The 13092-nt window shown below is 46.0% G+C and overlaps 2 protein-coding genes across 2 annotated transcripts; one reads left to right on the top strand and one right to left on the bottom strand.

Annotated features, from left to right (window-relative positions):
- Positions 1–609: 609 nt before the first annotated feature.
- Positions 610–2197, top strand: cldn11b (claudin 11b). Its single transcript, XM_073488004.1, has 3 exons — positions 610–835; positions 1122–1286; positions 1938–2197. Exons 1-3 carry the CDS (start codon positions 610–612, stop codon positions 2195–2197), a joined length of 651 nt encoding a protein of 216 aa, XP_073344105.1.
- Positions 2198–2859: 662 nt separating this feature from the next.
- Positions 2860–8639, bottom strand: slc7a14b (solute carrier family 7 member 14b). The gene is made up of 8 exons (XM_073488014.1): positions 8496–8639; positions 7345–7791; positions 7017–7253; positions 6371–6588; positions 6140–6286; positions 5721–5929; positions 4854–5635; positions 2860–4329 (listed from the first exon to the last, which is right to left on the bottom strand). Exons 2-8 carry the CDS (start codon positions 7643–7645, stop codon positions 3932–3934), a joined length of 2292 nt encoding a protein of 763 aa, XP_073344115.1. The 5' UTR covers positions 7646–7791; positions 8496–8639; the 3' UTR covers positions 2860–3931.
- Between the last annotated feature and the right edge of the window lie 4453 nt (positions 8640–13092).

Genomic DNA, 13092 nt, shown 5'->3' with positions numbered 1-13092 from the left:
TCACAGAGTCGCCTCCGGATGCGTTTTCAGATCCAGAAACTTTAACATACTGCAGGTCAGCGTGTGTCTGCTGATGTCTGATGGAGTTTTGTTTTTCTGTCTGTCTGTCTCCAGGTCTGGTTTAGGTTAGGGTCTCGCATCTCGTGCGCTCTGATTGGCTGAAAGTTTGGACTGAAGGTTGCGTTTTTCACCACACCCTGTGATAAATCTTTCTCTAGGCATTTTTCTGCGGATCAGCCTTGGGCGCACTAACGGGACGCAGCAGGATTACTTTTTCATTTCGACTATTTTTTAAAGGATTTGGATTTAAAATACTTAAAAATCACATTTGGAGAAATATTGTTGAATATTGTTATAAGTGAGGACTTCAGGGATCCTTCGGCGTATTAAGACTAAACTGTTTTTTAAAAAACTGCAAAGAAAATCTGCGTCTGAATCCTTTAAAAATATTCGTTTTTCAGCTTCTGGAGCATCAAACAAGACATTTCTAAATTATACTACAGCAGGAAAAAAAATAAAAATATCTTAACACTTTAATCTGTCACGCCTTTTGAAGACTATTTGATTTTTGTTGTCGGAGATCAGCGCGTAAAAACGCACGGCGGCTCCATGGCGCACATGTGCAGGCAGATCACCGGCAGTGCGGCGAGCTGTGCGGGCTGGGTCGGGCTCATCGTCGCCACGGCCACCAACGACTGGGTCCGGACCTGCGACTACACGGTGGCCACCTGCGTGCGCATGGACGAGCTGGGCTCCCGGGGACTCTGGGCGGAGTGCGTCATCTCCCCGGCGCTTTATCACTGTCAGGCCCTCAACCAGATCCTCACTCTGCCCGGTGAGACACAGGGAGGGATGGATTTCAATTATTATATCACATAACTGACTGTATTGTTTAAAAATCCAAAATTCTGTGTGCGTAAAGTTTGCGCGTAAAGCTCATTCTGATCCATTGGGTGTGTGTGTGTGCGCGCATTCCTGACTGTAACTGTCTGAGTGAGAGTGCCAGAGGTGAGCCAACACATGCTTCAGTTATAACCCCCCCTCTCTCCTCTCTCACTCTCTCTCTCTCTCTCTCTCCTCTCTCTCTCTCTCTCTCTCTCTCCTCTCTCTCTCTCTCTCAGCCTACATCCAGACGTCTCGCGCTCTGATGATCTGCGCGAGCCTGCTCGGCCTCCCCGGGATGCTGCTGGTCCTCATGTCGATGCCCTGCGTCCGGCTGCAGAACGACACCTCCGCCATAAAGCAGCGCCGCGCCCGAGTGGGAGGCGTCCTCTTCATCATCATGGGTGAGGAGACCTCCCAAACACACACACACACTGACACACCACACACACACACACACACACACATACGAATTTGAAGACTTTAATACAGATTTATGCATTTTTCTGCATTTTGACAGGACCAGAGTTAAAAAGTAATCTCTGAGCTCTCCTCCTGTCGGTAAACGGCTCCGGATCAGAGCAGAATCTGATGAGACTGCAGGTGTTTATTCCTCCAGAAGGTCTGGATCTGCACCTGACTGTCTCCTCCAGAGCTGGAAGAGAGACCCCTAGTGGCAGAAATGACATATTGTGTGTTAAAGTCAGAGTCTACCAAGAACTGTTTCAGTCTCACAACAGACTAAAAGAGTTTTTAAAGCTCTCTGAAGATGGTGGTTTTGGTTTGAGGATGTACAGTTTTCGGGTCTTTCCCAGCTGTGGAAGGAGGGTCAGTGTTTGTCAGACCAGGTCTCATCCTGCCCGGGTTCATCTGTCAGACGGGCCTGCTTCCTGTGTAGAGGCCGGTACTTCCTGGAAGCAGCCTCAGGGACAGACAGCCAGATGGATACAGACACTGTATAGAGACTTATGCACATGAAAGCTTTAGATGGCGACACCAGGTCCAGATATAACTTCATGTTTCCTTTAGTCCAGTTTTTTCTCTGTATCTTCCAGCCATCTGTGGCATCGTATCGACCATCTGGTTCCCCATCGGCGCCCACCAAAGCGACGGTCTGATGTCGTTTGGCTTCTCCCTGTACGCCGGCTGGGTCGGCACCGCTCTCTGCCTCCTGGGCAGCTCCATGATCTTGTGTTGCCATGGCACCGACCCCGGCACCCCGAGAAGGGAGAACAGCTTCTACTACTCCAGGCAGGGCGGCACCGCCATGCCACTGGACCCCCCCGCCAACCACGCCAAGAGTGCACGAGTGTGAAGAGTCAGAATCAGTTCCTCATTTTATAGACTGAAGAGTTTTTGTTTTTCTACTTTTACATTTAGCTGAAACAACTTTGAAAGCTCATTATTAGGTCTGATATTATGTTTTTGCCTTGTAATTTAAAAATTGGACTGAAATTTAGTGACTTTTTGCCTTAAATTCAATAAATTAAACAACATATTAAGTGTTTACGGCCATAAAAGTGTCCAACATTGAGGGAATGAATGCCGTTTCATTGATTTGCAGTGTTAACACCCTGTAGGTTCTGCAGTCAGTCAGTATACAGAATAAACTTTGTTCTTAAATGTGCTTTTTTTGTGTTTTTCTGTGGCTTGAAAATAGCAAACTTTCTTTTATGAGTTGATCTTCTGTCATTTTAGAGTTTGTGACTTTAATGTTATTTTAGTGATTATTATTCTTTGAATAGCATGTTTCCTAAATATTACCTGTTAAAAGACTGAGATTACCTGCTCTCATTTAATCCCACACAGATTCTTTGAAGGTGATTTTATGTAGCAATATCTGTCACTTTTCTTTTTGCAATTTCTGACTTCATTTTAACATTATAATCAAAATCTATCGACTGTGTTTCTGTATTGTTAAATTGTTGGGTGATGCTACAGATAATAAAAGTTTTTAAATAACAAACAGTCTCAGTCTTTCACTCAAAATGAGACATTTAATCCTGCAACACAAAAACATATACAACGCCCAAACACCATTCACTCAAACAAGAAAAACAAACATGGAAGTAACTCTCAGGGCTTCAGAAACAACGTGAACGGCGACAGGAAATCAGATTTACACTTTCACAATTCTTCTCTTTTGTTGCAACGATGGTGAGTTACAGAGTAGAGAGGAGCTGATGACGGTCTGAACACAGTCAGGCCGGACTCACACTACAGGAGATATTCATTTTAACTGGTTTTGAAACCAGGTTGTATCACGAACATACGGAGAAGTACAATTACTTCTTTACTTGAGTATCTCTGAGACTTTCCCTCTCTACATCTGAACACAAACATCTGAACTTTCTCCTCCTCACATTTTCAAAACAGCCTCGTTACTTTGGTTTGATGCATTTGAGGTGAATTATGGATTATTGTTATTTCCCAACATCACCAGACTGATGTCGACCTATCAGAGCACATCACGCACGGCAGACGCAGCGAGACGAGACAAAGACGTAAGAAGACGTAAACAGACAGAGAGGGAGGCTGAATGGGGAGAAAAGGCGTGTTAGTGTCTCGTATCTGCAGAGAGTTTCTTATTTTCTCTCTTTGTTGCTGCTCGGGACGCTTTACCAACCCAACATGTGGCTGTTTGACGTCCTGGGAATGAGACTCAACTATCAACTATCTTTGTGGTGCGTTCAGGAACAGCTGGGACAAATCCTACTGACTCTACCTTTAATGTCAAACATGCAAACACTACACGACTGTTAAAAAATTGTATTGATGGGTAAAAAGGTGGGTAGGTGCGTGTCTCACTCAATGAAACATCTGTGATGGGAGGTGTCCTAATCCGCTCCACTGCCTCCTCCGATGATATCAAAGTTTTCACAGCGAGCAGACAAAGGGAGGCGTTCACTGGTAAATACTAAAGTAAACTGGTGATGCGACCTTGTTTGTCTTGGAGATGATTTGATTCAGTGTCTCGTGTCGAAGGCACTTTTTCCTTCATGTCATAATCAGATCTTTTCAGTTTGGAGGAAGAGGAAATGTCCTCTGTTCAGTCCTCCTCTTCCCCCACATCAAAGCCATGATTGGTCCTTCCTCCGGCCCTGCTGCCTCTGCTCGTATACGGGCCTCCTGGTCCAGACTGGTATCCCTGCTGCTCACCATTATCCTCACACTGGCTCTGATACTGCTCTCCCTCTAGGTCGTCGTACTGGTTCTCCTGCTGGTGCTGGACGTGCTGCTGGTGGTCGTGCCCCCTCTCGTCCGGGGCAGACCAGCCCTGGTAGGGTCTCTCGTCCTGTTCCTGGGGGTAAAGGTTGTCGTCGGGGGAGAACGTGTCGTCGAGGTGGTCGTCGTAGCGCTGGTAGGAGCTGGCGTGCGCCTGCTGCTCCCGGGCGTTCAGCTCCAGCGTGCTGTGCCACACTCCGTAGCAACCGTAGATCAACAGACCTGAGGACGCACAGACGGTACCGGTTAAACACAGGACGTCAGAGAGCAGAGCAGCAGGTAGAGAAAGTGAGCAGCTGGGACGTGTTATCAACCTTCATGAAATCCAGAAGGTGTGAAACTCTTCCCTCACTGCGTCATCTGTCAACCAACTGCTGATCTGACAGAACAAAGTCTGGATGTGTGTGCTTCTCTCTGCTGTGCCTCAACAAAATCAAAGAGGAAGTCCTGTTATCTAAAACTACGTCCAAGTCTTACTTTCCAGCTTACATTTTCCTGTAGTTGTTCCTCAATAAACAGGCTTTTTAACATCTCGTATTTGCACTTTTAGAAACATTAACGTGGGCGTAGTGTCGCAAAATCTTGTACAAACATTCATAACGATGTCATTGTCCTGAAAACATCCCGTTGGACTGAAAAACACCCAGCGCTCCACAGATACACACTCCCCCTGCAGCTGTTAGTTCAGTGACTGTTGCTCTTATTATCTATTTTTTAAATCAATACTAAAGAATGTGTCATCTCACCTATGAAGCACCAGATGGTGAACCTGGCCCAGGTGAGTGGAGACAGTTTAAGCATGAGGTAGCTGTTGACCAATATGGCCGCCGCAGGGATGAAGGGCACGCAGGGCGCCATGTAGGGCAGTCTCCTCCCGCTCTCTGGCTGCTGTATAATCAGAATTAAAAGCTTCACCATGGACCCTGCCATCATCGTGGCCATGAGTCCTGAAAACACGGCCCCGGCACCGGTTCCCTGCTCAACGCCAAATATAACGGTGGACCAGAGGAGGAAGGACATGAAGAAGAGGAGGAGGGTGCAGCGGGTCACTATGCGGCCGGTGGCAGGAGTGGGCTTGGCCGAAGCATCGGGCAATCCCAGCCGCAGCCGCAGGGTGTAGTAATGACCTCCCAGCAGCCTTTTCAGCAACGAGGCGTGGCCTGTGTGGAAATCAGAGTCGTCCCCGTCTCCTTCAGTCCCACCGGTGTGGTAGGACGACGAACCGTCGCCGTCGTCTCCGATCAGCATCTGGTCATCTTTGGTGGGGACAGCCCCGTCGTCCAGGTGCTTCGACCCGTCCACATTGTCCTCTGAGTTGAACTGGTGTGTGTCGGTCTGTTCGTCAGGCTGGTAGCGCAGTAACAGCACACACACGCTGACCAGAGTGTAGGCCAGCAGCGTGCCGATGGACATCATCTCGATCAGGTCTCTGAGGCTCACCAGCAGGGCAAAGATGGCGGCGAAGCTACCCGACACCACACAGGCCACCGCGGGAGTGTGTGTGAACGCAGACACATGAGACAAGAACCTGCAGACACACATCACCACAGACAATCATTAACACCAGGAGACCTCGTCCTACCTGTAAGTGTGTTTGTCTCGTGCCTCCTCACCTGAACAGCAGTCCGTCCCGGGACATGGCGTAGATGACTCTGGGCATGGGGAACAAAGAGCCCAGCAGAGACACGGTGAGTCCGGCTATGGAGCCCACAGCCACGGTGTATTTCCCCCACAGGAAGCCGTGCACCGCAAACATCTCCATGAGAGGAGCCGAGCCGTCGATCAGGTCGTAGGGAACCATGAGAGTCAGGATCACACTCACCTGTAGAGAGGGAAGGTGGGGGAGGGAGATGGCAAGAATTCAAAGGTAGCTCCAGAACTATAAGGGGCAGCATGACCGCTAACTGCTGCTCACTTTACTCTTTGCTGGAGCTACAGGAAGGAAACCCACAATCCAAATTCACCACAATCATTTTCAGTGAGGAGATTTGTTTCCTTCATGTTATGAGAATAAACAACTCTGTGTTCTGACCGACACGTAGGCAGTGAGGCAGGTGACCAGCGAGGCGGTGATGGCGTACGGGATGGAGGTGTTTGGGTTTTTCGCCTCCTCTCCCGTCGTTGCGATGATGTCGAAGCCGATGAAGGCGTAGAAGCAAGTCGCTGCACCTTGCATCACCTGATCAGCAACGAGACATCATTTATTCTCTTTTCTGTCATTTTGGGGATTTTAAACACGTGACTAAAACAACCACAGTCTTACCCCTGACCAGCCGTAGGGCAGGAAGTTGCCGTTCTCCCAGTTGCTGGCGGAGAGGAAGAAGAGTCCGGCGATGATCATGAAGACCCAGACCACCAGGTTGACCACGTTGAGGACGTTGTTGAAGCCCACCGAGTTACGCACACCGAGAGCAATGACCACTGTGACCAGCAGGGCGATAAACAGGGCCAGCAGGTCGGGGTACGTGTCCTCACCCTTACCTGAGACAAACAGACACAGCAGTGCTTTTAAAATATTTCATCGACGTGAGAAAGAGACTGTAAGTTTGTGTTGAGATGAGAAAGGATCAATAAAACACTGTGACACTTTATTTCCTTATTCACACTAACTTTGTGCAGATAAAAGAGTCAGAAACAAGAGCTGAGGTGGAAAAACAGCCTAGCCAAAGAGCAAAATGCATAAAACAACATAAACTTGCGTAATTTCCAAGTGTAGGGCTTTAAAAACTGATATAAACTATATATTACTGGATTTGAGAGCTCATTGGCTACATGATGCATCAATCATCTGGAGGCTGGTGTGCAAGTGGCTCAGGAGAGAGGAGGAAGAAGAGAGAGTGGGTCACATGTCTACATGATCGCTCGTTGGCTGTTGTAGGCTCTAGGGCGGGCGTACTGATCGTACTGACCGAGTCCTCTGATCGTTCCCAGGTGTGTTATCATGTAGTTACTGATGCTGTGATTGGCCAGCGAGTCGAACATGCTGCTGAGAGCCGACGCCCCCGCCGCCGTGCCAATCAGATACTCCAGGATCAAGTTCCAGCCAATGAAAAACGCCACAAACTCCCCGACCGTCACATAGCTGTAGGTGTACGCCGAGCCGGTCGTCTTTGGGACCCGGACACCAAACTCTGCGTAGCACACACCTTAACAACAAAATACAAATACACACACAGTTAGAGGATACAAGAGATGTCATGTCAGATTAGACTGTGATTAAACTGTTCTGTGTCTCACCTGACAGTATGGAGGCCACCGCTGCGATAATAAACGACAGGATGACCCCAGGCCCCGCCATCGCTTTGGCAACCAACCCGGCCACCACGTACATCCCGGTGCCGACGCAGCTGCCCACCCCGAGCGACACCAGGTCCACGGTGGTCAGGACCTTGGCGAGCCCGACCGCTGACCCCTCGTTGAGCTCGGTGAGGTCGTCGGAGCTGTGAGCCATGGAGCCCATGGGTTTGGTCCTCAGGAGGCGGGAATACATGTTGTACCAGGCGTCGCCCAGAGACAGCCGGCCGAGCCACGCCGCCATCGCTGCACCTGTCTGATACCTGTTATGTTTGTGTGTGACTCCTTCTGTTCTCTGACACTGTTTCTATCATTCTTTAATTCTCTTCATCATCGTTCTTCTGTTAGGTTCGTTCTTCAAGAGCCACAGATCCACATGGAGAGATTAGACTGGAAACACAGAGATGGAAGATGTGTTCAGAGGACTACAAGGACCATCTCTATATAACTTACACGAGCAAACAAGACCATCAACCAGAAGATTGGCTCTTCTGTAAGAGGCTTCGTAGCTTTTAGAAACAGGAAATTCCCTCAATGCAACCTCCTAAAAATAACTAGAAACATCTTTTCTTTACATTACATAAGTTCATTTGTACTCAACAATCAACTGTCTTTGTGGTGCGTTTAGGAACAGCTGGGACAAAATCCGACTGATTCTTTGAATTGGCTCAATGCCCCAAGAGGTGAGAGTGTAATTAATCAAACACAGCCTCTCTAACACCTGATTATTTGAATAAAAGGTGAGTATCAGGCAGGTGTACCTGTCCAGCCCTGATGATGATGAAACCATCAGCTGCTCTCCTCACTCACTAGAGCGAGACTCCCTCTCTGAAACATTAATGAACACCGAGGATCTTCTTTCACAATGGAAAGGTACGACTGTGGAAGCTCAAACTGAACCATACAGACCTGAACCGACTCTTACAAACGTGAAATGACTGCATCACACTCGAATCAACACCTGAACTCAGAATGTGACCAACATCTGCAGGTTGGACTGAAGACAGTGAAGAGCACAGAGAGCTTCCTGCTTGTGACTCATAAGAACATGCAGCGTAAAGATGCACACCTGAGCAGACAGGTAACACACTCACCTGTCGTGTTTCCCTGAAGAAGTGCGGCAGGCGTGTGGTTCAGTCCACGTTCCTCTGCAGACCTGCAGGAAATGGTGACGAGAGGAGACGGCAGCGTTAGTCATTCAGACCTGACAGCATGTGATCAGCTGATACATTATTGAACACCTGAGACTGAGCAGGTGTGTGTGTGTGTGTGTCTGTCTGTCTGTCTGTCATCATTCATTCATAGGAGAGAGGAGACGAGCTGCTGAGAAGGTGTGTGTGAGTTAACTTTGTGCTGCTGCTGCCAACAGTGACGCTTCCTTAGTTTTTGTATGCAGAGCTGGGAACTGAACAGGTGTGTGTGTGTGTGTGTGTGTGTGTGTGTGTGTGTGTGTGTGTGTGTGTGTGTGTTTGGGCGCCAGCTGTGTAATGGAAAGTTGTATCAGTTTTCCAACTTTCTACCTGCAGGAGGAGTTTAATCCCTTTTTTTATGTTGAAATGCCAAAAATGTAAACTAAGGCCAGGTGTAGTAGCTGGGGACTAGTTTTGAAAAAAACAACCTAAAATGGCTCCAAACAGCGTGCAGGCATAATATAAGTCTGCTGAAGATCTCACATTGATTTGAAAAGATGTTATTTAAATTTGTGGTCTAGGTGGGCTAACACTTTTAGCTTAGTTGCTAAAAATTCAGCTTAGAGACGAGTGTTAATAACGTCTCGTCTGGACGAACTTCACTAAAGTTGGTGGACTTACAAGACACAAACAAATGAAAAAATGTTTTGTTGATGATGATGAGGCTCAAAATGGAAGCAGAAGAAGTCCATATATCCTGATGTATAGTCCCTAGTATGGATCCTACGTTTCCCAGAATGCAATTCAAGCATCACCATCCTCTCAGCCAGATGAAGAGCCACATCTTTCAAACTTCACAACTTCTGTTTGACTTTCTGTCATTGAGAGCTGAAGTCAGGCCACTTCAGGTGGACCTCTTGGGATCTTACTATAAACTACATTGTCCAACACCAACACCATCATGGAGCCGACTGGACTCAGAAAAGGTCGTTAAAAAGATGACCATCACAATAAATCTGCTCATATTGACAACTGCAGTTCTGTGAAAGGAGAGCTGGTTCTGGTTCAGTTCTGTGAGCTGCTGATATACAGGAGCAGCTCTACAATGTTTAAGTTAGGAGACGACGTCACTAACGACACTGTTGGCTGACACTAAACGACAACACACCCACGATATCTGGTGTAAGGGACTTTTATTTTGTCATGATCAGTCTTCAGAGGTCCTTTTGTCCATCACGCAGCAGAACACCCTCACATTTCAGCGCTGCTGCACTCGTTAAGCGAGTGGATGAACCTTCTGAACGTATAGTATGTGTTGTACTGCTGCTGTTATCTGCTGGTAAGCTGATACACAGAGTCAGATTACAGCGTTACCTGCAGACGTTGTAACATGATGGTCTGAAACAGGAGAAACAAGACACTCTAACACTGTCCACAAGTTGTTCTTGGTTACAGGACAGTTTTGGGAGAAACGGTGAATCCTTCCCGCCGGATCAGAGCTGAGCGTCTTGAGGTCCACTCTGCTGTGTCTCCGCTGGTTCACATGACATCCTGATATGTTGAAGCTTTCATCGTGTCCATCTGAGTTGTTTCGGTCTGATAATCAGATCCAGTTTGAAGCATTTCGTCCAGCTCTGGTGCTCAGAACTGGACCAGTGTACCAGTGTAATCCGGTGCATTATTTATCACCAGTCTGGGAAGCAGTCATGCCGATATCAGGCTGCTGGCTTTTCTGATTGGTTGATTATCAGCCGAATAACGAATCCTGGTGACATCATCTCAAACATGAACACGATATGTTATTTCTGCCGTTACTGAGTGGAGTCTGGTGCAGATCCAGACCTCCTGGAGGAATAAACACCCAGAGTCTCATCAGGTTCTGCTCTGATCCGACGGGAGGAGAGCTCAGAGATGACTTTTTAACTTGTGGGATTAAAAAGTGGATTTATCTTCACTCCTGTTTATCAACCTGACTGCAGCAGTGATCCGGAGGTGGTTCTGTTCTGTAATGTTGACTGCTGACTGGAGCTGGAGGGGAAATGGACTTTACTTCATGAACGTAATGTTACAGAGAGGAGACAGAGAACCAGAACCAGAGTCTCTGCTGAGTGCTGAGTCCAGTCAGAGGCTCACCTGAATACAAAAAGCGTGTTGTTGCTCGCTAGCTTACGGCTGATGTACAGTGAAGTAATCTGGATGTTTTGGGATAAATTATCTTGTAGTATCTGACGTGAGGTAAAGTTTAAACGTTTTCTTCATGTTATGTTCAGTCTCGTTCTCCGACTTCCTTCCTCTCTGACTCTCTCCTGAAGTGGATTTCTCTGGTTTTGAACCACGTCCTTCCTACGTGGTTACATCCCCACCTCTCCGTCTTATACTTCTAAACTTAAAACCAGAATCTTTAGGGGGAAAGAAGGCAGCTGATTTTGTTGTCAGCACATTTATGGACAGTGAGGCGACCTGAGTTTCATATAGTTTACTCATTTTTAGAGTTTCTTTCGGGGTGACATCAAGCCAAACTGGAAAATACCTGAAAAATCATCAGTCAGAGACGGGAACTCTTTGCTGGAGGCACATGAAAAGCTTGTATTGCCAGGAAACCAGCGTCATAGAAGACCTTCATCTTCTGTTTTTTGTTATAGCGACAGTGAGCAGTCAAAGAAACTGGATCTAAAGACCGTGGGCTTCAAGGACAGCTCAGAGCTCGAAAACATCTTCTTGCACTTCACTTCCACCTCCTTATTTATTGTATTTCTTTATCGTTTCCCTCATTTAATTAATTGTTCTGCAGGCTGATTAAATTTGGACTCTGAATGTAAACTGTGAACTCGACAGTCAGAGCGTCTGTACGTTAGAAAACCCTCCCAACTGTGACTCCTCACATAAGGATTTGAGACGCCATCAGCCGCAGAGCAGCTGAAGGTGGATGCATTCCTGAGGCTGCGTGCTTTATACGCAACAGATGAGCGGATGGGAGTGAATCCAGACACACACACACACACACACACACACACACACACACACACAATGAAGCAAAACATCCTTTTCTGTTTAAGGGAATAAAGGTTTTTCGTTGGCAGCCTGAGATGATCCATGCAGGATGGAGGCAGAGAGCACCGGCTCATCACAGTTATAGTTCATGAAGAGGGAAAAGATTCTGGTTCTGTTGTTGTTCACAGTTTCTTTCTTCTGTCTGTACTAATGAACTGGAAACCTCCTGAGACAGCAGCTACAACTCCCACCAGATAGTGTCTGATGGGAGTTGTGGGAAAGATATTCTGGTGACTTCTCAACATAATAAGTGTTGAAATGTTGTGTATTGTGTAACGCACTCCTCCTCTGGTTACATTCACCTGTTTATTGTTTTAACTGGAACTTGTTTTGAAGGAGAGTAACGAGCTGAGAAAGCTCCTGAGGACACACGGTTGGTTTTTACACTCTGAATTCAGTTTAATCGATGTTGTCAGTTATTTGTCTTCTGTAATAATGTTTTCTAATGTAAATAAAGTCTTTTAATGTCATTTTTATGCCCCTGTTAAACACTTTGCGTTGCCTTGTGTCTTAATTGTGCGATACAAATAAACTTACCTTCTGATTTACAAAGTTTCAAGAATAAGCCAGATGGGCACTGTGTAGTTTTGGAGAAGAAATTAAAACTGAATTTTAATATTTACAATATTATTGAGGTAATAATACAAACTTTTGTACAAACAAGTGAATAAACAAGCTGCTCCCAGAGGTATAAATTATTGTCCTTTAAGGTCAGTTTGTTTATTCAGCTTGTTGAAGATCTTTCTCTTCTCATTAACGTTTCTTGGTGAAATAAAAGTTTTGTCAGGATAATCTGTTGGAGTTTCTTACTTTATTTGTTTCACCTGCCTCTCAGGCGCTTGGATCAAAACTTCCCTTAATTGACTTGATTGAAATTGTACCTTTTTTGCACTATAGCCTGCATATTACACTGATATTGTATATATCTATGTGTATTTACTTGTATTATTATTATTCTACTCTAAATATTTCAGTATCTGTCAATACATTTTCACTTTGCAAACCTGTTTTGCACAATGACAATAAAGCTGTTGTGTGTTTCTGATCCACACTAAAGTACAGAGGATTTAGCATATAGTCAGGACTCCACACTGGAGTCTGTATGCTCCTTGTTTCAGTGTTTAATCTGGAGATTATTAAAGGTGCCTGGTGTTAAAACAATTACAACTTCTGATACTGAACAAAGAGAGAAAAAGCAAATTGTATATTGAAATGAGAATGTCAGATTCATACAACTGAGTCACTTTTACGACCTGAACTTTGGGTTTCAGACATTTTCCAGAGCTTTCAGACGAGCTACAGATGAAGTGAAAAGCCTCTTAATAACTGTTACGCATTAAATTAAGAATAAATTATAAACCTGACAAAAGATACCGTCTGTTAATGATGCTCTCCAGACTTCTGTCAAGCTGTTGCCTGATCTAAACTGCATTAATGGGAACTTTAACTTGGCTACATCACAAGTTTAATGTCTTGATTTTGATTTATGTACATTAATTTTTATGTTTTT

The sequence above is a fragment of the Pagrus major genome, chromosome 19 (assembly GCF_040436345.1).
Source record: "Pagrus major chromosome 19, Pma_NU_1.0".
NCBI classification, from domain to species: domain Eukaryota; kingdom Metazoa; phylum Chordata; class Actinopteri; order Spariformes; family Sparidae; genus Pagrus; species Pagrus major.
Note: the sequence above shows the minus strand (reverse complement) of the source record. Positions and strands in the feature narration are given on the sequence as shown.